The 26,479-nt window shown below is 36.0% G+C and overlaps 1 protein-coding gene across 3 annotated transcripts in view; it reads left to right on the forward strand.

Moving 5' to 3' along the window:
- The first annotated feature begins 663 nt into the window (after window positions 1-663).
- ATIC (5-aminoimidazole-4-carboxamide ribonucleotide formyltransferase/IMP cyclohydrolase) overlaps window positions 664-26,479 on the forward strand; it is a 38,615-nt gene continuing 12,799 nt past the window's right edge. For 2 of the 3 annotated variants that reach the window (XM_077155054.1, XM_077155053.1), the window contains exons 1-13: window positions 664-817; window positions 1,181-1,307; window positions 3,735-3,811; window positions 4,725-4,791; window positions 10,037-10,125; window positions 10,393-10,544; window positions 10,834-10,990; window positions 14,292-14,417; window positions 15,296-15,403; window positions 16,221-16,306; window positions 17,998-18,087; window positions 21,501-21,629; window positions 25,775-25,867. In XM_077155054.1, coding sequence (XP_077011169.1) covers window positions 799-817; window positions 1,181-1,307; window positions 3,735-3,811; window positions 4,725-4,791; window positions 10,037-10,125; window positions 10,393-10,544; window positions 10,834-10,990; window positions 14,292-14,417; window positions 15,296-15,403; window positions 16,221-16,306; window positions 17,998-18,087; window positions 21,501-21,629; window positions 25,775-25,867 — 1,320 coding nt within the window. In that variant the 5' untranslated portion in view covers window positions 664-798. The remainder of the gene's footprint in view (window positions 818-1,180; window positions 1,308-3,734; window positions 3,812-4,724; window positions 4,792-10,036; window positions 10,126-10,392; window positions 10,545-10,833; window positions 10,991-14,291; window positions 14,418-15,295; window positions 15,404-16,220; window positions 16,307-17,997; window positions 18,088-21,500; window positions 21,630-25,774; window positions 25,868-26,479) is intronic. The other variant, XM_077155055.1, reaches the window with a different exon arrangement.

Genomic DNA, 26,479 nt, shown 5'->3' on the forward strand with positions numbered 1-26,479 from the left:
TTAAAGGCAGGCGTTGACAGCTGTATGATTCTATTTTCTGGCAAAGTGTCATTTTCAAAAAAAAACAAATGTGTTCAATTTTGCTTTCCTTGGTTTTACTGAATTAAAAACGGTGCTTAGCCACCCCCACCCCCTGCATTTTGATGTCGTCATTCCTCTCTCTCATCCAGGCTTGAGGCAAAATAATATTTATAGATTTGGAAAGAAGATACAATATTAAAGCAGCTTTCTTGGCAATTTTAGAATGTGGATTACAAATCATCTTATTTCTCTTAGTTTTGCCTTGAATAGGTGAACTGTGGAGTCTGTCACTCAACCTTCACGCCTTCCCTTTATTTTTAAAATCTATTAATATCTTGTTTTCTGTATCGGTGCTTTGAACACTTGAAACATATTCTAGTCACTGGGGACGGGCTGTCACGGGTAACAGGCGTTTGCTCCAGGGGCCGCAGGTCCGCCACTTTCGCGGGCGGGGACAAACCCGCAGCTCCGAAACGTAGTCTGGAGGGAGGCGGCTAATGGACCAGCTGGAGCCCCACCCCTCGCCAGCCCTTTCAGCTCCGAGGGTCCAATCAGAAGTCTAAGATCCAGTGGGGCGGAGCGTGGGGGCGGGGCGGGCCGGGCAGCGCGGGGGCGGGGCGGGCCGGGCAGCGCGGGGGCGGGGCGGACAGGGCCACGTGACCGATCGAGCGCCCTCCCGGTTTCCTACCCGCCTTGGTCTCTGGCTGTCGGTCTCCTCCCGCACGTGGCGTCGTCGCTGCTAGTCTTCTCGGCCCAGGGATTCCGCCGCCTGCAGCCATGGCGCCCGGCCAGCTCGGTGAGGCCTTTGCGCGGCTTTCGCGGAGCGGCACCCTAGATAACCAGGCCCCGCGGCCCCGTCGCTCAGGCAATGGCGGCGGCCAGGCCTGCTTGTGGGCCCGGGGTTCGCTTCGGGGCTCAGAGCCCGCGCGTCCAGCACCCCAACCCCTGCCCTGCGGTCAGTCTTCCTGCCACCCGCTGGTGTCTGGCCTGGGGCAGTCCCCGGGGTCGAGGCCTGCGTAACGTGGGCACCTCGAGATTCGTCACACACACCGCCCCCCCTCCTTGCTCCTCGCCCTCTTTTACCCCCGCCCCCTCCTAGACTTTGCAAAACTCAATGTAATGTGATGTGAGAAGTGTGCAAAAATGTCTTATGCTTCAGCCTTATTTAGTGTCTCAAACAAAACCGGCCTTGTGGAATTTGCCAGAAATTTAACTTCTGTTGGTTTGAATCTGGTCGCTTCTGGAGGGACTGCAAAAGCGCTGAGGGATGCTGGTCTGGCTGTCAGGTAAGGTGCAACTTAGTTTTTAAGTTAAGTCCAGTCAGAAAATAGTGTGATGGGGTTATAGAGAGCACTGTGCCCCAGGCACTGTAAATAGGGAGTGACTCTTCCTAGCAATGTAGTGAGTTAGGTACACTATCCACTTTATGGAAGAGGTAAACGAGGCTCAGAGATTTAGTAACTTGCATAAGTTTACAGAGTTAAGTGATAAGCCTGGGATTAGAACCCTGGGTCGTTGTAATAAAGCCTGATTCTTAACCATTTCCTATAACAAAATAATTTGCTTGGGTCATATGTCACACAACTAAAATCCAAGTTATAATTCATATAATCTGTTTTGACTGACTCTTTAGTAAAACTGCTGACTCAAGATGATTCAAATCTACTACTCTTCCCTTAGAAACTTTGATCATTATATGTAGGCATCACTCTACAAGTCATTGCCTCATTCACAGTCTGTTCTTTCCTTGGATGGTTGCTGGGAAGAAGGAATGTGTAAAATGTAAATCATGATTCTACTCCTGTCCTCAAGGAGCTGATACTCTGGTGGGAGAGGAATTCACTTTACTGAAAGGTAGAAAATGAAAAATAACACATGGCAGCTATAAATTGCAGTAAGAGTTCAGAGGAAGGTGACACCCATCCCTAAAGTATATTTTAGAAAAGAGATGAAAGATCTGTCTGCTTTTGTTACATGCATTAAAATTTTGCAACTTGACCCTAGGTCCATGGAGGGACCTTTTCTCCTGTAATCCTGCCTGGTGTGGGCACTACAAGGCTTTTCTAAATTACAGATTCAGATGACAAGAATGCCATACTTTATTAAATAAATGCCTTTTATTTTCCGAACATATATGTTTCTCTCTGGTTCTCATAGGAACCCTGTGAACCGTGAAAGGCAGGCTGGCTCTTGTTCTGAACAGTAGCAGGATGAGAAACTGAAGCCTGGACCTGTGTTCTTTATTTGGGCCAGTGTAGTAGTTGCATCCCCCTTTAAATTAAAAAAGATCCTCTTCAGGGGCCTCTTTTTTACCCTAAATTTGTATTATGAGAACATTTCAGACATAATCAAAAATAGAAAAGTATAATGAAGCCTCATGTTACATCCCTTCACCCAGATAAAATACTTAATACAGGTTGAGAGGGTGTTTTATGTATATTAGCTCATGTAATCATTACAACTTTGAGGTAAGTAGTATTATCTCAGTTGATAGATGAAAAAACTGTGGCACAAAGAAATTAAGTAATTTGCCCAAGATCACAGAGCTAGTAAGAGGCAGAGCCAAGATTTTCACCCAGAAGATAGCTACTACCTTAAGTGAGCTGAAATAAACTAAGATTTTAATCAGTGAGTATAGAACAGCAAGTACATGTTATTTCTAAAGCCTGCCGCTAATATTTACAAATTCTTACATATGAAAGTGTAGAAAGTTTTGTAATTGCCCCAGATATTTAATTCTCTCATTTAACTCTCCCTTTTCTTAAGTTTTGGTACTTGTACTCAATTAGAGAAAGTGGATTTTATTTCCTGAACTCTGGAAAAGGGACTCTTTACTTTAAAACCATGTAACCAGTTTGTCAGTTTATGTTAGAACTGTGTGTCATTGGCCATGAATCATTTGCAAAATTTAAAAGTCTTTAATAATTAAAAAAGAGTCTTCCCAGGAAATTGTGTATCCCATTGGCAGAATTTGTAGTTTTAAAAAAATGTTTCTTTTTTTATTATGATACAGGCAGTATATACTTACTGGAGAAAATTTGAAAAATGTGGAAAACTGTAAAAAAAGGCAGGAAAAATGGCTTATAATTCTATTTTTCCTTTTCAGCATTTTAATTTTTACATAGTTGGGTATAAATCTTTGGTTTAATGCTTGGAAAACATTTCTCACTAGTTTTGGTACTTCTATAATTTTTTTAAATGCTTAAAGCCTTTGGTTCATCAGGTTCAACGTCATTTAACCAATCTTTTATTTCCGCATTCATTTGATTTGCCATTTTTGTGTATGTTTATCTTCATAACTAAATTCTCCTGTTTTGGTCTGTTTCCTGTGGTAAGACGATTTTAGTGCCTTTAGTTATATACGGCCAAATTTTAGTAATAACAGCTGAACATATTAATAGTTCATAAGTATAGCTTTTGATTCAATTTCTGAATTGTTTGAAAATTGTGTAACTACTTTGTTTTGGTAATTGTTGATTCTTCCTGATGTTAAGAATTTGATAAAGGACATATTTTTGAAAAGTAAGTAGAATTTTACTTATGGAGGGAATTAAGTACAGTGATAGACTTAAGAAATGCAAGTAATTTTTTTGTTCATTTCTGGTCCTGAAAACACTCTCAAAATAAAGACTTTGGAAAATGCTTTGAAGTAGTGTAAAATGCACAATGACATATTAGCAGAATCTGAGGTAATATTGTTTGTTTATTTTCAGAGATGTCTCTGAGCTGACAGGATTTCCTGAAATGTTAGGGGGACGGGTGAAAACCTTGCATCCTGCAGTTCATGCTGGTAAGTTGTTTGTTCCTTCACTTTCAAACAGTCAGTGGTTTTTGGGAATATTTTAGTGGATTACTTCATGGAATACATGAGGAAAGAAGACGGGTCATAAGTTCAGAAAAAAATTATCTCTGAGTTTATATTGGCTTTGTCACAGTTGCTCCCAAAATTCATAATATATTAAAACCTGTTTAAAATCTGGCTTACCTTATTACACAGAGGATTCAAATTATTATTATCTGGTTGCTATTAGTTCTAACGTCTGATAACTAATTTAGAATGTGATATTTGCCAGTGTAGTTATTCAGAACATTTAGATTTTATAATATCAATGATTTTATAATGATTCAGACGTAGAATAAAGCATCATAATATAACTATCGGAAGGATTGTTTGTCAGTATGTTTTACTTTTGCCATTAATCTGAGACAGCAGTTTGCAATAAACCAAAATAACCAGAAATGGGTGTATCACTATTTTTCCAGTTGCAGTACAGGTTCAGAATAAGAATTGTTAGACAAGCCATTGACTTATGGGATCATATAGATTAAAATGGAATTGACAGCAGTTATGTAGAAATTCCTTTTACCTCTTTTACATTTTGCTGTTCAAGAACTGAACTCAGAAACTGATAACAAAAGATTTTTCAATATACCCTCTAATGTCTTAGTTATTTTATTTGTTTATTATTATTTATTTAATAAATGGGAATCGAACCCGGGTGTCCAGCATGGCAGGCGAGAATTCTGCCACTGAATCACTGTGGCCTACCCTTAGTTTTTTATTTGATGACTCTTAACTATGTGTTTGATATTCTTATAGGCAGTTATAGAGGCTTTAATTTGATTGCTGAAACAGTGTTGAGAAGATATACCTTCTGACTTGGTTTTTGAACCTAACTCTTTGTTTAATTGTGTTAAAATAGGAATCTTGGCTCGTAATATCCCAGAAGATAATGCTGACATGGCCAGGCTTGATTTTGATCTTATAAGGTAAAAATTCTAAGTTCAAATTTTAATACTTTAAAGACAATTTTTAGGTTGGTCACTCATTGTGAATATTTACTGTGTGCCATCTGTGTGTTGTTCTTTTTTAAGTATTTTGATTTTGTCAAGTATGTGTTACCAAAATACATGCTTAAACTAGAAATGATTTTTACTTTTTTAGGAAGTTATGATCTGAAATTTAGTACATATAACCAACTTAGTTATTCACATTAAATAGTACTTTACTGTTTCTTTTTTTAAAAATATTTTCATTGAAATATTGTCACATACATACTGTCTCTGTTAGTTTGCAAGCTGCCAGAAATGATATACCAGAAATGGAATGTCTTTTTAAAAGGGAATTTAATTTAATAAGTTGTAAGTTTACAGTTCTAATCCTATAAAATTATCCAAACTAAGGCATCCAGGGAAGAATACCTTGATAATAAAGGTCAGTTAGGAACACCTCTGTCAGCAGGTAGTCACATGACTGCCATCTGCTGGCCCCTTGCTCCTTGGCTCCACTGCTTTTAGCCCCTGTTCCTCTGAGTGTTCCTCACTTGCTTCTCTAGGGCTGGCCTTCATCTCTTGGCTTCCCTTGGCTCTCTCCAGGTTCTGGCTTGCTTAACATCTCATGGCGATATCTTCTGGGCTCCAAGCATCTCCAAGCATCCATTTCTCTATTCTCCAAGTGTTGGCTTCTGTGTCAGCTCTGCTCTGAAATTTCTGTCCACTCTCATTTCTGTCCTTTCTGGCTCTCTCCAAAATGTTTCTTCTTTTAAAGGATTCCAGTTAACTAATCAAGACCCATCTGGAATGGGTGGAGTCACATCTGCATCTAATCAAAGATCACACCCACAATTAGGTCTTCCACATCTCCGTGGAGATGATCTGATCATGCTTCCAACCCATAGTGCTGAATCAGGATTAAAGGGAACAGCTTCTCCCTCAAGGCTGGGCCAGGATTAAAACATGGCTTTTCTGGAGTATACAGTAGATTCAAACCAGCACACTGTCCATCCAAAAAATACAATCAGTGGCTTACAGTACCATTACATAACTGTCTGTTCGTCACCATGATCATTTTAGAACGTTTGAATCATTCCAGAAAAAGAAATTCAATGATAAAAGAAAAAACTCATCCTACGCCCCCTTACCTGTGCCTCTCACTGACCACTAGTGTTGTAGTCTAGCCAATCCCCACCCCCGTTATTAATTTGTCCTTATTTCTTTTACTTATCTGTCCATACCCTGGGTAAAGCATCAGCCACAAGTTATTCACAATTGTCTTCAAGAATCAAGGTTACTGTAATACAGTTCAGCAGTTTCAGATAATTCCCTCTAGCTACTCAAATACACCATAAACTAAAAAAGGGATATCTATGTAATCCATAAGAATAACCTCAGGATAACTTCTCAACCTCTCAGTCACTGAAACTTTACTTTGTCTCATTTTGTTCTACCTCAGAAGGCTTTTTCAATCCCGTGATGCCAGGTCCTGGCTCATCCTTGGAGTCCTGTCCCACATTGCCAGGGAGATTTACACCCCTGGGAGTCAAATCCCATGTAGGCAGTGAGTTTACTTGCCAAGTTGGCTTAGAAAGAGAGGCCACATATGAGCACCAAAAGAAGTTCTCTGAGGGCAACTCTTAGGCATAGTTATAAGTAGGCTTAGCTTCTCCTTTGCAGGAATAAGTTTCATAGAAGCGAATACCAAGATCAGAGGCCCAACCTATTGAATTGGCTGTTCCCATTGCTTGTGAGAATATCAGGAATTCCTCAAATGGGGAGTTGAATATTTCCTCCTTTCTCCCCAGTCCTCCTAAAGGAACTTTGCAAATAGTTTTTCATTCTCTGCCCATATTACACTGGGGCGTCACACTAACCTGTACAAACCAACAAGATCTCATACCCTATTCAAGATTCCATGTAAATATGGTGTTTGAATGAATAGCTATACAAATTAAATTTGATAATGTGCTACCCAAAATATAAATTTTGCACCAAATAAAGATCTCATCCTTTGGTTTCACACAGAAGTTAAAAAGTTTGAAAATAGGGACCATATCATCTTTCACCCTGTATTCTGATTTACCTTAGTCTATCCATTTCAACTTAATTCGTATCTCTAGTCCAAGTCTGATCATTTTTTCAGTGTTTTGAACAGTTGCTATTTGGGGTAATGCTGACTTTTCGTAGTTTCAGGGCTCCAACTCTATCTCAGGTATAACACAAATACCTAAAGTGTCAGGGAATGGCCAGATTGTACACACATAACTCCATATCTCAGAATTTAGAAGTTGAAACTCCAGAACAGATGTGACTGCTCTAAGAACCTACACTCTAGGACCTTTTAGAATAAGCCTCAGTCTGATAACCCATGCTCTCAACCTCAATTGTCTGAGTTCTTATATTATAGTTAGTCCATGTGAGTGAGACATGATAATATTTGTCTTTTTGTTTCTGACATTTCATTCAGCATACTGTCCTCAAGGTTAAATCACCTAGTTACATGCCTCACAACTTCGTTTCTTCTTGCAGCCCCTCATTAGCCCATCCTATGTATACACCACAGTTCACCTTTCCATTTCTTAGTCATCATACCCTTAGGTCACCTTCATCCATTGGGAATCAATGTCAGCCAGCACTGCCACCATAAACATCAGTGTGCAAAAACGTACATTCCTGGTCTCACTTGCAGTTCCTCCAGGTATATACCTAGCAGTGAGGTTGCAGGATCATATGGCAGTCCCACCTCTAGCCTCCTGTGGAACCCATACACTGCTTTCCAGAGGGATTGCACCTCTCAGCTTCCTTACCAATAGTGAATAGGTACATCTCTTTCTCCGCATTTTCTACAGCACTTGGCTTCTCTCTATTTTTAAAGTTTTGTTTGCATATCATACAATCCAACCTAATTTAAAAAAATCAACGGTTCCTGGAATAATCACGTAGCCATACCTTCACCGCCACAATCTATATGAAGACATTTCCTTTTCTTCTGCAAGGATTCCCATTCCTTCCCACATATCCCCCACTTGTAAGTTAGTTTTGGCATGATGCCTTTGTTACATTCAGTGGAAGGATATTATAATGTTATTGTTGACTATAAATGTTAAGCTTGCATTGATTCTATGTTTTTTCTGTATACCATCCCATTTTCGAAACCTTGCAATGTTGACATTCATTTGCTGTCCCTCATGCAAAAACAGTCTTATATTTGTACATTTAATCACCATCATTGTCCACTCTAGGCATTCCTAAGTTATACCATCTCAGTCTTTATCCTCTATCTTTCCTTCTGGTGTCAGAGTACCCTTAGCCCTTCTCCCTCAACCGTACTCAGACTCACCTTCATTCAGTGTACTTACATTATTGTGCTACCATCAGATAGTATTGTGATATCCATTTCTGAATTTTTCAGTTGGTCCTGTTGAACATTCTATACTCCTTCCGCACTAAATGCGGAATCTCTAGCCTCTCTATCTCCTAGTAACCTGTGTCCTTAACTTTGATTCTCAAATTTCACTCATTAATGTTAGTTCATATTAGTGAGACCATACAGTATTTGTCTTTCTGTTTTTGATTAATTTCACTCAGCATAAGTGAAATTGTTACATGATTGATAACTTTATTATGTCTTACAACTGTGTATATTCCATTGTGTGTATATAGCCCAGCTTGTTTAGCCCCTGATCCATTGATGGATATTTAGGTTTTGTCTCTGGCCAATTGTAAATAATGCTGTTATAAACATCAGTATACAAATGTCCATTTGTCCTTGCCTTTATTTCCTCTGAATATATACCTAGTAATGGTATTAATGGATCATATGACAATTCTGTGCTTAGCCTTCTGAGAAACTGCCAAATTGACTTTACTGTTGCTTAAAATATATTTAACAGCTTTTTAAAGATATAATTCATATACCATATAGTTCACCAGTTTAAAGTATATAATTCAGCTGTTTTTTCATATATTCACAGAGTTGTGCAGCCATCACCACAATAAATATTAGAATATTTTCATCACCATTAAAAAAAGAAACTCTGTACCCATTAGCATTCACTCCCAATTTCTCTCCCCATCCCCTGGCAAGCACCACTCTTTTTCAGTCTCTTTGGATTTTTCTATACTGAATATTTCATATAAATGGAACCCTATAATTTGTAGTCCTTTGTGCCAGGCTTCTTTATTTTTTAATGAAATGCATTAATTGATTTTCTAATGTTGAGCCAGTTTTTACATACCTGGATTAAATCCCACTTGTTTGTGGTGTACAGTTCTTTTTATACATTATTGGATTTTATTTGCTAATATTTTGTGGAGGATCTTTACATTGATGTTCATAAGAGATACACTGGCCTGTAGTTTTCCTTTCTTTCCCTTTCTTGTGCATGAGTTACACATCCCTGTTTCTTTGAATGTCTAATACATTTTTTTTAAAAAAACTGGATACTTTAGATAATATATTATGGCAATCCTGGAAACTGACTGTATTCCCCCACTGTCTTTGAATTTTTTTGGTTGTTTCTTTTCTTTAGTGACTTGGTGAGAACTCTCTTTGTGTGAAATCTGTTTCCCCCACCTTGTCTGAAGCGCTTGGTGTACCTGCTCAGAGACCGTAACTTTGGGGTCCTAGACATCCACCCTGGAGCATCTGGTTTTAACAAGACCTGTTAACTTCATTTGCCTAGGGATCCAGCTCTTAGGCTCCAGAAATTGCTGTTTCCAATCTAATTAAATTTGGGTAGGGGTGTTTCTGAAGCATTTCTTTTAAAGTTATTTGACCGATGGTGGACAAAGTTTTTTCTTAGATGTCTCTTTCCCTGATTCTTGGAGAACCAGCCTCTTAGTTGATTACCACTCAAAAATATCCTTTGTTTGAGAGAGTGCTGTAAGACTTGAAATCTCCCCACACTCTACTCCAAGTCAGTCAGTTCATTTTGAGTTAGTACTTTGAAGTTCTCTGTTTCTTGGACTGTCTCACCCCTGGACAAAATCTCTGAGCCTTTACTCCAGGCCCTGGAAGAAAGTTGAAGAATAGTAGCCTCTGTTCCAAACTTTTTAACATAACCTTTTAGAATTCTAAAATGATTTGCCCACAGTTTCTATTTTATATCTTTATGGTTTTGTTGCTCTTGTTAAAAGCTCTTGTCTTGATTTTTCTTTATAGCTGTAAACCACATTAAATTTTTTTGATATGATAGTTAATTTGAATTTTTAATGATAGTTAAATTCTTTGTTTTAGAGTTGTTGTTTGCAACCTGTATCCATTTGTGAAGACTGTGGCTTCTCCAGATGTAACTGTTGAGGAAGCTGTTGAGCAAATTGATATTGGTAAGTTGGTAAATAATGTTATAGAGGACTGACAAAAGGGAGGATTTTTTAAATTTTAAAAGTGCTTTCATTTTGATGTTCATTATTGAGGGAGCAGAAATCTCCTCTCAGGCCATGTTCTAGGATAACTATAATTCATCAGTATTTTGTAGAGACACACTTAGGTTATTTTTTCCTTATTTTTCCAGTCAGAAATTAACATGGAAGTATGTGCACAATGCCTTTATTTGAAAGAGGGTAATAAAAACAATCTTTTGTTCTTTGAAGGTGGAGTGACCTTACTGAGAGCAGCAGCCAAAAACCACAGTCGAGTGACAGTAGTATGTGACCCAGAGGACTATTCTGTGGTGTCCATGGAGATGCAGAGTTCTGCTAGTAAAGACACCTCCTTGGAGACAAGACGCCAGTTAGCCTTGAAGGTAGGGATGCAGTTTTACAGTATTGTAAAGTGACATCTATCTAGTGTAGAGTTTTCCTAAACAATACTCAGTTCTCGCTGGATTATGTCACCTACCAAGCTTTGCTTGGAGTTTCCATTCTTTGGTTAAAGGTGGGCACCAAATATCAGAGAGGTAAGGTATTCTGTTAAAAAGGTGAAAAAGAAACAGTTCTTTATGCCACTCGGTGTCATTTAGTGTATGTTGTGGGGGTGGGTGTAAGTTTGCTCTCTACTACCTAAAATCATCTTGTCTAACATGCTTTTTGTAGGCTTTCACTCATACAGCACAATATGATGAAGCAATTTCAGATTACTTCAGAAAACAGTATAGTAAAGGAATATCTCAGATGCCCTTGAGGTATGGAATGAACCCTCATCAAACGCCTGCCCAGTTATATACCCTGCAACCCAAGCTTCCCCTCACAGGTAAAGTCCAAGTGTTATGTAACATAGTTTACTATGTCTGAATATGTGTATCTCTGTTATGTATTGTGTCCATTCTGGTTCCTATTTAGAAGATAAAGTAAATTACATGCCTCTTAAAACGATGTTAAGTTTGAGAGGCAAGATGGACATGTGAGTAGAAATGCCAAGGAGGGCATCTAGGGTTCTGGAGAAAGTTCAAGTTGAGGATGGAGATTGGAACGCCTTTGGTATATAGGTGGTTTTTGAAGGGTCTGGATAGGATGAGACTGGATAGATTTTACAGGAGGAGGGTGAAGACCAAACCCTGGGCATTTAGAGGTACAGTGGAGGAATCAGCCAAGGAGGCGGGTTTTGGAAAACCTTCTTTGATCAGAGAAGTATTTAATTTGGGAATGTTACAAACAGCCGTTTCCTAGGAATAATGGGCCTGGAAGCCTAAAAGTAGGCCAAAACAGGATTTGTGAGGATATGAAATTGATAAGAGTAATTATTTCAACAGAGAAATGAGTCAAGACTTCCATGAATTTGTAGGGTTAAGAGAAGACTTTTTAGCTTTTTGTTCTGCTTTGTTCTAAGGTCAGAGGTACTAGAGCATTTCCTACTCTCTGATAGAGGAGAGAGTGGTATGCAGGAGATGGGGGGAGAGCTGTGGGCATGAAAGCCTTGAAGGCCCAAGCTTTGGAAGGGTTGGCCTTGGATGAGTGCAAGGATGCTTCGTTCCTGTAATGGAAGGCACAGAGTATAGTCCACAACAGCTTGTTACAAGTGGTGGTGGGAAGATGAGCGTATCCATATCTGCTTTTCTCTCTGTCACCAGTGAGGGAGGAAAAGGGAAACAGTGTAGGATGGAGGAAAATCTGAAATACTTTTTTCTTCACCTTTCACATTCAGTAAGTCAGCAAGTTCCATTGTGACTATCTCAAATATATTTTGAGTCTTTCCTAACACTATCTATGCCACCACTGTTACCTGGTAGTCTCCCAGACTGCAATAATCTAACTGATCTCTTTTCTCTGTTACTTATTTTTCACAACAGAGTAGTGTATTCAGAATGTAAATCAGAGGCTGTACACCATTCATTGGTTTTCATTCCCATGGCTCCTTTCCTTGCCTTTCAAGCTCAGTGTTACCTGACTCTAGTCCATTCCCTCCACAACCCTACCTTCACCCAGGATGTCCCAGCTCCGCCTTCTTGTTCATTCCACAGGCCAAGCGTCTTCCCCTTTAGGGCTTTTGCACTGGTTGTTCCCTTTACCTAAAATCCCTCCCTCTGTTCATCAAAGTCCTGTTTTCCTTGCCATTTAAATCTCACCTGTACAGAGAAGCCTCTCCTGACCACTCAGACCAAAGTAGCCACCCTTCAGCCTTTGTATCACATCACCCTATTTTGCTACATGTGTTTGCATTTTGTCTTCTCAAATGAGGATGTCAGCTCCTAAGAGCAGAAACTTTGCCTCACGGCCTTTGTTCATTGCTACATCGCTAATGCTTAAAAACAATGCTTGGCATACTCCCTAAATATTAATTGAATGAATAATTTAAAAGTCTCACATTTTGCATGGATTTCTATGTTTAGAACTTCTTAAAACAAATCTGTCTGCTGTTTTATCTCAGAAATTGTACGTTATAGTTTATATTCCCATTTAGATTCAGAGACAAAAAAAAAAATCCTGTAGTTTTTCAGTTCCCATAGTTTTCATTCAAGAGCATTTTTCTTAGTACTGCATAAGAGTTTTTATCCATTGTTCCTTATTTTAGTATAAGAGTTTCATTCTTTTGAAAAAATACCGTTTGTGGTAAATGGTGGTAGAAGCACCTTGTTCATGTAGATAAAGTTCTCCTGTAAGAGATGCATGGGACTTCTCCAAAATGGTGGTCATTTACTTCTTTTTACAGTGGATGGAATGTATTGCCTTTTCATAGCTTTGGATTTCTGGCAGTGGCATAATTTTTTTTTTTTTTTAATTTTAAAGCAAGAATAAAGATGAAATGTTTGTGCATCTGTGATCTTAATGACTAGTTTTCTTGAGGTTGGAAATGAGAAGATTCCTATTTTATTCTGCTGTTTCATAGATTGAACAGCTTTAAACATTTCTCTGGAGCACTTTCCATTAGGTACAAATAGTTACTAATGTCTTTGAGATTTTGAAATTTTAAGAATTGGTATTCTTAACTCCTTATGTTTTCTTCTATTGAGCCACTTCTATGAAGAGAGAGAGATGGAAGAGTTATAAATATATTGTCTCATTTTAGTTTTGCGTATTGTATGTCCTATAGGATATTTTACTTTTATTGTTTACTACTTATTGTCTGTTTTGTTTCTTGTCTACTTTTCCTCACTAGAGTATAAGCTCTATGAAGACAGTGATATTTTTTTTTCAGTGGGCCTGTTTCATTCACTAATACAGCCCAGGAACCTAGATCCGTGCATAGTGTTGTAGGTGCTTTTGGCACTTTTACTTTCTAAAGTATCTACTATCCATGATAGCACATAAAGGAAATGAGCATATACTTTTTTTAGTTCTTAATTAGCGAGTGGCCCACTATTTTTGCATGTATGCTGACTATAAATGTTTATTCACAAGAGATTAACCTCTAAAAAAAGACCTTCTGGGTAGCCACCGTGGGTCAGTAGGCAGAGTTCTCACCTACCATAGCAGAGACCCAGGTTTGATTCCCAGTGCCTGCTTTTGAAAAAAAAAAAAACCTTCTAAGATTAAGAAAATAGACTATTAAAAACTCTGAGGTTTTTTTTTTTTTTTTTTTTTTTTGGCATGAGGTTGTAGTCTTTTAACTGCATTTAAATTTTAGCCAGAGTCTACTGACTCTGGTATGAAAGAAGAGAAAATTAGTTTAGTACACATTTCTACCTACAGCTGTTGTTTTTAGTTTGTTAACTGTTTCTTAGATTGGCAAGGTTTATAATTTACATTTTATCCAGTTACTATAATTCTCTCAATTGTTTAATCTTAAGTGGATCTCTGCATTTAAATGATCATCAGTCTTGCTATAATTTCTCTCATTCTTGAATTCTCTATTATTGGTTTATTTCTGAATTGGCTGGATTTGGTCTCCTAGTTGTGCAGTGTACGTGTGCTTGTGTGCATATACACTTTCAAGGAAGGCTCAGGCTTGGCTGATTCATCTTATCAAGTTCTTAACATGTTTCTGTTTATCCTTTTACCTCTTAATTATAATTTGCTAAAAGATTAGCGTAGTCTTAATACATTTATTTTTTTAAGAAATGTATATATGTATACATAACATGCTTGGTAATGTGTGTATATATTTTTATATATAGTTCTAAATGGAGCCCCTGGATTTATAAACTTGTGTGATGCTTTGAATGCCTGGCAGTTGGTAAAGGAATTGAGAGAAGCTTTAGGCATTCCAGCTGCTGCCTCTTTCAAACATGTCAGTCCAGCAGGTAAGGCCCTGCTCTGGAATGCTCTGAAATTTTTTTGAAATGCATTTCTCTTTAAATTTTTTTGAAAATTGTAAGTATAATAAGAATGTAGACATTGTATAAAGTCTGAGGCTATTTTTCTGAAATCTGTTTTATAAAGTCTGAAGCTATTTTTCTGAAATCAGCATCAATATATTGATATGATAAAGTCTAAGAACATAATAACCTACATATGTGTGTGCATGCTTGTGTGTAAAATTGTGTAACAATAGATAAGGAAATCAGGCAATAGTTGTTGTTTGCGTCAGAAGCATGAAGGTTTAGAAATTGAAAATGAGATAGTTTAATGCAGTGTAAATATGGTTGAAATGTAAATAAGTAGTCATAAAGTTCTTTATGACATATTATCTGTAACTTTTTGTAGCCATCTTATAGGATGCCTTTTGTTTTGTTGTCCAAATTAACTCAACAATTTAGTTATCTATATCCCTAGATCTGCTGACAATCCAATATATAATTAATCTTCAGATGTTTATTGGATATCAAATTGATGTGAGTAGTGAAGAAATAAATGGTGTGAAATACAAAGTAGTACAGCGTTGGTAATGCAGTAAATTTACCTCATATATATATGTGCCTGGTGCTGTCAGGCTTCATGCACTGGCTCTGTTTGTTTTCAGAGTCTAGAGCAGAGAGGACCCTTCTATATACTCTCCCTTGCAACTGTGTTTTGGTGTTTAATTAGCGGTCAAACCGATTTTTGTTTAATTTGAAAACAGGCACTAGAAATTACGCTGCAGAGACTAGATGTTAAGAGAAATGTTGTTCTGAATTGGGAGTTGACAGGAGTAACATGAGTTTTTTGCTGTTGCTTATTATTTTACGGCTTTCTCCACCAGGCGCTGCTGTTGGAATTCCACTCAGTGAAGATGAGGCCAAAGTCTGCATGGTCCATGATCTCCTTGAAACACTTACACCCATATCAACTGCATATGCCAGAGCAAGAGGTCAGAAGACTAATTGGGTTTCCTTATTTGCTATTTTTTTAAAAGAAAAGGCAATATTTTATCTTAAATAGAGGAAAAGATCAATAGCCTTTATTTTAGTGTAAGATTTCAAGTTATCTTTGTTTTTTTTTAATTAATACTTGAGAATTATTATGAGAGTGTTGGGATAAATTTGTTTATAAAATTAGGTGCTATCTTTAATAAATGGAAACAATTGGAATTTGGTGCATGGAATTTTAGATCAAGCTATTTAATGCGTGTGTTTTGTTTTAATATGTGTCTAAAACTGTATGGTTATTCTAAAGGTGTTAATTTGGCTGAAGTTATATACTATATATTCTATAAGCATCTAATTGTTGAGAGCCTTGATATCATAGTTTATCTTTTAAAATAAGGATCAGCAAAATATAGCCCATAGTCCAAATCCAGCGGGCCACCTGTTTTCGTAAATAAGTTTAATTGAAATGTGACCATGTGCTTTTGTTTATGCTTTGTCAATGGCTACCTTTGAACTTCAACTGCAGAGTTGAGTAGTTGTAACAGATGATGTGGCCTTTGAAGCCTAAAAAATATTAACTCTCTGACCTTTTATAAAATAACATTTGCTAACCCCTACTCAAGAAGGTAAAATTAAAGAATACTTTTTACTTCTTATTTCAGTTAAATTACTCAGTAAGTCATTACTGTTCCAATCTTATGTAGACAGTAAGGTTAGATTTATAGAAATGAATTTGATATGATCTCATTGAGATTTTTAAAACATTTTCTCTTTAAGAATAATTTATGATAAATAATACATTTTAATTTTTACTTACAGGGGCTGATAGAATGTCTTCATTTGGTGATTTTATTGCCTTATCTGATGTTTGTGATATCCCTACTGCCAAAATTATATCCAGGGAGGTTAGTAGACATTCATATATTTTGATCCATGCATAGCTGAGTTAAGTGCCATCTTTGTCTTGTGTTCATTGAAACTGTAATCTATAATACTTATATTTGTATTATCTGAAAATTAGATTTATCAGTTTCGATTGTTCATATTTTATGTAGAATATTATTAATCCTTGACTGAATTGTTATAATTTTGAGGTTTACTAAGTTAATGTTTCAAATGGGGTTCTAATTTACTAGCTGCTAGAATGCAGTATACCAGAAGTAGAACAGCATTTCAAAAGGGAAATTTAATAAGTTGCTAGTTTACAGTTCTAAGGCTGTAAAATTGTTCATATTAAATCTATAGAAGCGTCCAATCTAAGGCATCCAAGGGAAGATACAAGAAGGCTGATGATGTCCATCGTTTCTCTCTCAGCCTAGATGGGCACATGGTAAATGTGGTGGCATCTACTAGCGTTCTTTCCGGGCCTCTTGCTTCAGGAGGGTCACTGCCTGGTGGACCTGTGGTTCTCTCGTCCTTCTATCATGGTTCTGTGGCTCTCTGATCATTCTCAAAAGGAACTCTCTCCGACATTTCTCTTCTTTAATAGGATTCCAGTAAACTAATCGAGACCCATGTATACCATTATACACATCTCCATCTAATCAAGCTGAGCACCCACAATTGATTGAGTTATCTCCATGGAGATGACCTAATCAAGTTTTCAGCCTGTGCTGCTGAATAGGGATTAGAAGAAATGGTTGCTTCCACAAGAGTGATTGAGATTAAAACATGGCTTTTCTAGGGTGCATAAATCCTTTCAAACTGGCACAAATGGTTATTTGGCTGTTACAGTAGATTAAAGTTTTGTTTATATATTTTTAAGTTCTAGTTGTATTTATGCCAAAGTTACTGTTTCCTGAGAGCGGAGAACGCCTTTTTGAATGGTGATATAACAGTGAAACTTACTGTAAACTTTCATAATTCTTTAATGGAAGAGACAATATGATGCAAAAAATATGAACTGCTCTGAAAAACACGTCTCTCAAGTTGAACACCAAAGAGGCATTCCAAAAAGACAGAAATTGTGGTGGAGAAAGGGGACAGAAAGAAAAGGGGGAAAGGTAGCTTTTTGGAGGAAAAATAAATAGAGATGAAGGAGGAAGGGGGTGGGTGGCTTGACTAAATTTAGTTATTTTAGGAATTTTTCCTATGACCACTGCCATCCCCAACCGCAATGGAACTGACATGCTGAGTTATAGGGTACAGCAAGACTTTTGTGTTTGAGGCTATAGCACATGTATCTTTAGTTTTAAAATGTTAAATATCTGATTTAATCTAACCCTTTTGCTATTGAACCAGAGTGTGTTGGGACTAGAAAATGTTCTTCCTGATTCACACCACCACTCCATAAATAGAGAATGTAGTAGGAAACAGTACTTCTTAAGGAACATGTGTTAGAGCTAAGCATTTGAATACTCTTAATTTAATGAAACAGAAAATTGGAAAGGGCAGCAAGTGAAATATGGTCAGCTCTTAAGAAATACAGAAATTATACTTTCCAAATATAGTATTAGTAAATATAGTATTAGCATTGTATGTAGGAAGTTGAAACCAGGAAATACTGCTATATTATTAAAAAGAAGAAATTTACTAGAAATTTCAGAGGTGTTTTGTAATTAAAAAAAAAATAAGCTGATTTTTATTTTATTTACAGGTATCTGATGGTATTGTTGCTCCAGGGTATGAAGAAGAAGCCTTGAAAATCCTTTCTAAAAAGAAAAATGGGAGCTACTGTGTTCTCCAGGTTAGTACACTTCATTTTTGCAAAATTAATTTGCTCTTTTCTCTCAGGTGTAATCTTTCTTTTATGCTAACAGTCTTCTTCTTTATCTCTCTTTATTGTAGCTTCTTACTCCTACTTTTTTTTAACTGTTAATTAAAGATGAGAATAGTTTTTTTACCCTTCATTTAAAAGCATTTATTATTTTTAATAAGGAATATATTTACATGGTTTCACTTTCAAAAGATACTAAAAGTTATGATTAAAAAATTTCCCCATCCTTGCTTTCCACTCTGTTTTCTATTTTAGAAGCAATTACTATTTTAAATATTTTGCTTATCTTCCATGAAGTCAACTATGCATATCCAACAAATATTTGCATTTGCATTTTCTCCTTTCTTTACCTCTGCAAGTGTACCCTGCTTCACAATCTTGGAAGTTTGCCCAAAATATGTTTATCTTTTGTGTGTGTGTGTGTGTGTGTGTGTGTGTGTGTGTGTGTGCGCGCGCGCGCGCGCGCGGAGTTGGGGGGGGTCACATTCCATTGTTTTCCCATGTGAATATCACATTATTGCAGCACCATTGTTGATTTTTTTTTTTTTTTAAGTGCTTGGGCACTCTTGTCCTCCACATAGCAGGCAAAAATTCTACACTGAAACTACCACTGCACCCCTTACAATATGTATATCTTAACCTAGTTAGTCAACCAGTCTTTTAACTACTACCTCTCCCCTCCATGAAATTGTCTGTGGAGAAATTCCTAGGAGTGAAATTCCTATATGTCACAAGGCTTAAGAAAGTAAAATTCTTAATTGTTTCATTTTAATAGATGCTGCCCCTCTTGGAGGTTTTACAATAAATAAAGTGTCCCCGTGGTCATACATACATGTTCTTACTTTCCAGCACCTCTGCCAGCACTACATTCTTAAACTTTATCTTCACATTTGAATAGATGAAAATGTCTTTATTGCAGTTATAATTTCTCTTTGCAAGTGCGGTGACCATCTTTTCCATATTAGCTATTTATGTTTCCTTTTGTGACCTGTCCATATTCTTTGCCTATTTTTCTATAAGGTTCTTGAGATTTTTTTCCTTACTAATTTTTAGGAGGTATTACATATTAATTATAATAACTATATCAGATATAAATCAGCTCATAATCTCTGCTACATGAGACAGGTATTTTTCTCAATTATGCCTCTGTCTTTTGAGGTTACTAATGGTAGATTTGTACTTATAACTAATTTATGAATCTTTTACAACTTCTGCATTTTGTATCCTTGTTAGAAAGCCTTCCCCTCTGTATTTAAAAACATTCTCCCATAGTTTTTTCTAGTAGTCCTAGTACTATAAGTTTAATTTTGACATATAAATCTTGTTGCATTTGTAGCTTATGCTACTATTAAATGCATGCTGTGAATCCATTTTTTTCACTAGTTTGGCCCTGTTACAATTTGCATCATTCATTAAAAGCTCTGTCTTCTTCACTTTCCCCTCCTTTACCTTACACTAAATTCTTATGTGAACTTGGTTTTTACTAGATGTTTTGTTCTGTATTTTTTTCTACTTAAGTGCCAGTATCATATTGTTCTAATCATTGTAGTTTTAATATCTGATAGGAAATGAGTTCAATTTCCATGACTCTTATTTTTCAGAATTTTTATTGGTATTCTTGGTAGATTTTTGATAATTAATTTCTGAAATAAATAAAGCAGGATTTTTTTAAAAAGCACAATACTTAAACATAGCAAAACCTCTCAAAGAAAACTTAGCTTTTTTTATGGTCATCATAGAGAATTGACTCTCAGTCTGGTATAAATGGAAATTTATGGTTGTTTAATAACTGAGTTATTTCTAGTAATCCATACTTCCTAATTTCCTAGCTTGCCTTGTCTTTGCAAGAGTTTTCTAGAACAGATTTCTGAGGACTTCTAGACTCTACAGTGATATCAGCCTAAGGATCAAATTAGCTTTCCTATACTTAAAACAATGTAGTAGTTTTAAGTGAGGATAAAGTGGAAATTTCTTTCAGTATCTGTCAGTGTCTGGATTGTCTGCATGCCTTGGTAACGTGTATGTATAAATATGCCTATTTGTCTGTGTGCGTGTGTTTGTTTATGCATGTTCAAATTCATATGCATATACATCCCCTATACTTCAGATTTGACATTAAACCAAAGTTGAACTTCCGCTAGTAAGGAAAAATGATCATTTTTAAGGTGCTAGTTTAGTTGATGAGGGGGATATTTATGTTCTCTCAGAGACATGGCATAGGCAGCCTTGATGTTACACATGAATATATGAAAAACAAGAACATCTGTTATGTCAGCAGAAGTTTACTTTTTCTCAGTTAAGTTTTCACATGAGGTTAATTAAGTAGAGTGCTGATGAATTTCTGGTGATGGCTCAGTTCTGTTATATAGGCAGTTAATCCCTGCAGAAACAATAAAACCTTCCAATGATGAGAAAACTAACTGTGTTTTAATATGACTGTGGAAGGCTCACAGGATTGAACTTTAAAATGTACACTAAGATTGTTACTAAATTGACAGTCAAATTCTTAATGGTATTTTTCACAAAGTATTGATGTATGAAAAACTGTGGAAGTCCAGTTCCATATAGTTAATAAGGATATATCCTTGATCATAAGATGCAGATGTTTGCATGGTTCACTATAGAGTCCATGTCAGGTTTTCAAGGACAGAAGAAAATGCATCAAATATACATACTTTTACATTTTTTTTAAAGCCATATGACAGCACTTCTCCATGTAATTAGTTGACTCTGAATTCTTCAGTTTCTTAATCAGGTTTTGTTGTTGCTAAGAGTATTAAATACTTGTGGCCATTAACAGGTATAGCCTCCTGGAAAATATATAGGGACAAAGTTGTTTAATGCAGATTATTCTCCACATTTTGTAGCTCTGTTGATTAACTTTTTTTAGTCAAAATATGGGAGATGAAAAGAATAACAAGTAATATTCTCTTCCACATAGCAAAGACAGACTGCAAATCATGTTTTCTTCCTTTTTAACTTTTTAATCTTTTGCAGTAGAATTTTATAAATTAGGAATAATCTTCATGGCATTGCCTGTTTATTAGCAAATCTGTTTTATCATTGAACTTCCAGAAGGACTGTATAGGTAGTGCTCGGTTAATGTAAACAGAAATCAACTCATTGGAATCATTGTTTTTTAATATTCTGGTTAAGTTGTAAAGCCTGTAAAACTCTATAGGGTTATAAAATATATAAAAATGTTGAAATAAAATGTTGGTACCTGCCCATTGCATTTCGCTCACACTGAAATGAATTTACACACGTTTAAATTAGAGAAATAGAAATGCACATAGCCTTGTTTATAATGATATGAATTCTGCAAAAATGGAAAGTTTGAGGAATTTGCAAGTATTACTTTAACTTTTTAAATTTTACCTTAGATGGACCAGTTTTACAAACCAGATGAAAATGAAGTTCGAACTCTCTTTGGTCTTCGTTTAAGCCAGAAGAGAAATAATGGTGTCATCAACAGGTCATTATTTAGCAATGCTGTTACTAAGAATAAAAATGTAAGTTTGGAAGTATCTAATATAAATATTAGTCATTTCAGTAGGACTGTTTTCAGTATTTATAAAATTATACATATATGAAGGCCCCTTTTTAGTACTGGTTGATACACAAATGGGCTAGCTCATCTTTGAGTTGTCACATAAGTCTAAGAGCTTAGGAAAGTTTTTAGAAGACCTTATGTTTATAATAGAATTAAAGGCATGCTTCTTTGCATATGTATACACACAGAAGTAGGTATAGATCTTCAATATACATAAATGGGATTGTGCCATCTATGATTCTGTTCTATAACTTTGCTATTTTTCCGTGCACTAAGCTACAGATTTATTTCTGTATAAGTAAATACAGAGTACATCTTCATCTGAAAGGCCATATGGCAACTGGGGATTCATGTATTGTGATGAATATTCAATGGTTTCCATTTTTGGTGTTATGATCAATGATTTTGGGTATATATGGTTTTACATCTGTGCAATTTGTTGTCTTTTAGGAAGAACATATTCTTAGGATAATTATAGTAATGTTTATTGAATTTACTTATATTATCTCATTTGATCTTCAAAAAACCCTATAAGAGTGACTACTATTAACTATTGTAAAGATCTTTTGTAAAAACTGACATGGGGGACAGTTAATAAAATTTGCCTAAGATTACACTACAAAAAAATCGATGAGGTGGGATTTGTTTCTGAAATGTCTTAATTGGGCCTTAATTTTTGAAGGATGTTTTTGCTGGGTCTACAGTTGGCCTGTAAATTTTTTTTTTCCAGTACTCTCTGTAGGTATTGTTACTCTATTGTCTTCTGGTTTTATCTGCTGGTTGGTATACCTGATAATTTCTGATGGAATACTAGTCATTTTGTATGAAAAAGCTGTGGAAATATTTTGAGTCTGGGTGGTATTATTTTTCTTCTGGAGAGAGTCGGCTTAGGCTCCTGGCAGGCTGGTAGGGTGGAAGCAGATCATCTCCATCAGGAATTGACTGAGTTCGGTTCAGGGCTCCTGAGGACTAGTCTGTTTCTGTTTGGTGCCTATTCTACTGCGTGAGCCTGGGTGTCCACTGTATCATCCTCCCTGGTGCACTTCGAGCTCCATTTTTGTTCCTCAGTCTTATATGCCAGTTATAAAAGCTATATTCAGCTTCTTTGCCTCTTAGTTTATTGTATGCAACTTGGAAAATGCCTTGAGGGAAAGCGTAGATTGTCAGGCTCCCTTCTGCTTCCTTTATCTCAGTATCTTTATCCCTCTAGTACTTGATATCTTATTAGCTATGTGTCTGCCTTTTCTGTTTGTTCCTGGCAAAAGGAATCTTAAACCAATTCACTGTATCAAAAGTAAAAAATATGAAGAGCTGAGGTTTGTTCCTAGGTCTGATTCATGAGACTATGAAGCTAAAAATAAGCTTTAAAATCTTTATTGGTATAGTTGTATCTGATAATAAGCAGATGGTGATTAACACATTGATTTATTTTTATTTTTTGATTTAATGGTATTTTTTCATTTTTATCTTTGAAAATTAATGGTAATGAAACATGTATATACTATAAGTAGAAATATCTTTCAACCTTTTGGAATCTATGTCTGTGGTCAAGATTGTGAAGTTACTGGACTTTACACATGGAAACAGTTCTTTGAAGCAATGTTACTTTAAGTGGTTCACAGTACAGTGAGGCTCTTTTGTCAACTTGGTTGGGTAATACATTCTAGGGAATTGACCTAGTTCCATGGCACCCATGTTAACAATTCCACTTAGCCATTGAGAATTCCTAGTAAGTTTATTGGTATTGAACTGATTAATAATTTAGTGATCTTTGATAGGTCTTGTACTTCTGGGTATACAAGCTTGGATATATTTTACAAGGAAAGAGAATATGATCTTAATTATTTTTTACATCTAAATTCTTCCCTACTTGGTTAATATGTATGTATTCTTGGCAGAAAATCGGGAAGTTATAGATGAGAATAATAGTATTACCCACCTTTCTGCTAATATTCCAGCCTCAAAATCATCAGATTATATGATTAGATCAAAAACGGCTTCAGTCCTAAGAGAGTGAAATGGGTTAATACTGAACATAATTGAATTATTTGCCCTTCTCACATTTTTCTTGAATATTGCTTTTAGTTTGTTTTAACTGTATGTGTCATGTTTTATATAAGACTGAATTCCCATATTTCTCATATTCCTTGATTCTAACTCATGATACCAATGCTACACTTGAAACAGGTAGGCTCACGTAGTAGGCTGGTGTTTATTAACCTTTCTTGCAATAGAGGAATAGAACTTATAGTAGGTGACTCAAAAAGCAGATATAGATAGGAAAAGAAACACTACATTATGAGCGCATTCAATTAATAAGTTCTTTAAAATTTTTAATATATGTTTATTTTGGGATCATTATAGATTGACATGCATGTGTAAGAAATAACAGAGATCTGTTGTACCCTTTACCGAGTTTTTCTCAATGGTAAGATGTTGCAAAACTGGTGTGGTATCACAAAGATATTGATACTGTTACAGTCAAGATACAGAATATTTCCATCATCACAAGGATCCCACACTCACTTCCCTTCTGCGCCTATCCCCTCCAAAACCCTTGACAACCACTAACGTGTTCTCCATTTTTAAAATTTCTCATTTCAAGGATGTTATATGAATGGAATTGGACACTATATATTTGGCACTGGCCTTTTTGCACTCAGTATAATTCTTCAGAGATTCATTAGGTTGACTCATGTTCATCATTTTCTGTTGTTGAATAGTAGTCTGTAGTATGACTGTACTCTAGTTTAACCCTTTGCTCACTGAAGGACATTAGGGTTGTTTCTAAAAGTTTTGGCTATTATGAATAAAGCTGCTAAGAACATTCATGGTCAGGTTTTTATGTGAACATATATTTTTATGTCTTTGGGGTAAATAAATGCCTATGATTGCAATTGCTGGTCATAGATAGTTGCATGTTTTGTTTTCTAAGAAACTGCCAAACTTTAAAAGTCTTAAGAGTTGCCTTAGCATTTTATATTCCAGTATTTAATTGATCTAGTTAATCTATATAGCCATACCAGCTTTTGGTGTTATTGACTTTTTTCTTTTAGGCATTCTAATAGAGTATCTCATTGTGATTTTAATTTCTATTCCCTAATGGCTAATGATACTGAACATTGTTTTATGTGCTTACCTGCCATCTGTATATCAGTGAAATGTCTCATGTCTTTTGCTTATTTTCTAATTGGATTTTTTGTTTTTATCTTGTTGTTGTATTTTTAGAGGTCTTAATGTATTCTGGACACTGCTCCTTTCTTGGATGTGATTTGCAAATATTCTTTTCCCAGTCTGTAAGCTTGTTCTTTTCATCCTCTTAACAGAATTATTTGCAGAACAAAAATTTTAATTTTGATAGTCTGATTTTTCAGTTTTCAGCTAGTTAATTCATCAGTTAGCTACCAGTTATATCCTTTGTCCACTTATCATCACAGCATGGATCATCATGCTTTTAAGTTTTTATTACCTCTTTATGTTAAGGATAGTGACTTTTTTGGTTTCAGTATTTGTTGTTTTTATTCTGGTTGAACTGCTAGTTCACAACATTTTTCCAAATAGCTTTTACTTTGAATACTTTAAAGCAAAAAATGGTACTAATTTGATTTTCCTTGGACAGTCTTGGCTTATTGTTCAAAATATTCTGTAGTGCATATAAGAAAATCAGTGTCTGTGGGGTGCATCACAATTGGTTTGTAATGTCTACCAAAATTATTTTCAGCATTTTTTTCTGAACATGAATTTTATCACTTCTCCAGATTTTTGAAGACACTCGGAGAAAAAATAATGAGTTTTTGGAGTAGGTATGGTATTTCATATCTTGTGTGCTATGTAAAATAGGTGTTTATAATTTAATTCGCAGTTGCTGCAAAATATAGTTTGCATCAACTATGCTTTAGGCGTTGTGCTAAGGTCCACTATAAATATGTCAATATTTGGTCTTTTTAGTAAAATATCATATTTTATGGTACGGGCCATTCATTTCCTATCATTTGAGAGATAGAACTACATAACAGGTCTAACACATTATATGACAAATTAGATGCTTAAAGTTACAACAAAGTTTAAAAAGCCTGATGAGATTGACCATTATGTTTGTTTCAGTTGCCTGAGTCTGCTCTGCGAGACCTCATTGTGGCCACCATTGCTGTCAAGTACACCCAGTCTAATTCAGTGTGCTATGCCAAGAATGGTCAGGTAATTGTGCTGTCACATCCACCTCAGGGGGACTGTTGTTTTATAGAAGGATATTTAAAAATCCCATCTGCCTCAGGTACTGGACAGCTTGAAAGGGAAAGTTTGCCAGAATTTTCTCATCTGGGCCTTGTCACCATTTACTGAGCAACTTGGTGAAGTGTTAAAACTAATGGTGATTAAAAAGAAGCTTATAACCAAGAATTAAAATTAGTCATATTGCATCTTGCCTAGAATAAGTTGGCACATTTTGAATTAGAAGGGCTCTCATAGTTGCTACAAAACTGTTTATACGCACACGTACCCCTGATAGTAGTCTTTTTGGTGAAAAGAGAATAAGGAATGGTACTGCCACCCACCAGGCTATATTTTTCTAGTTTGCAGGTTTTTTCACATATTTCTCATGTTATTTTGTCAAAAATCTATTGAGTTAAAGGATTGCTAGACCAAGAGTTAACATGATCTTTTGAAATCAGGTTTATAAAATTTATAAAGTTTATAAAGTCAGGTTTATAAAATTATGAATAATTCTGTATACACTCAGGTTCACTCTTTTAAGTATACAGTTCAATCAGTTCTGACAAATTACACAGTTGTATGACAACCACTGCAATC

This window comes from Tamandua tetradactyla, chromosome 3 (genome assembly GCF_023851605.1).
Source record: "Tamandua tetradactyla isolate mTamTet1 chromosome 3, mTamTet1.pri, whole genome shotgun sequence".
Taxonomy (NCBI): domain Eukaryota; kingdom Metazoa; phylum Chordata; class Mammalia; order Pilosa; family Myrmecophagidae; genus Tamandua; species Tamandua tetradactyla.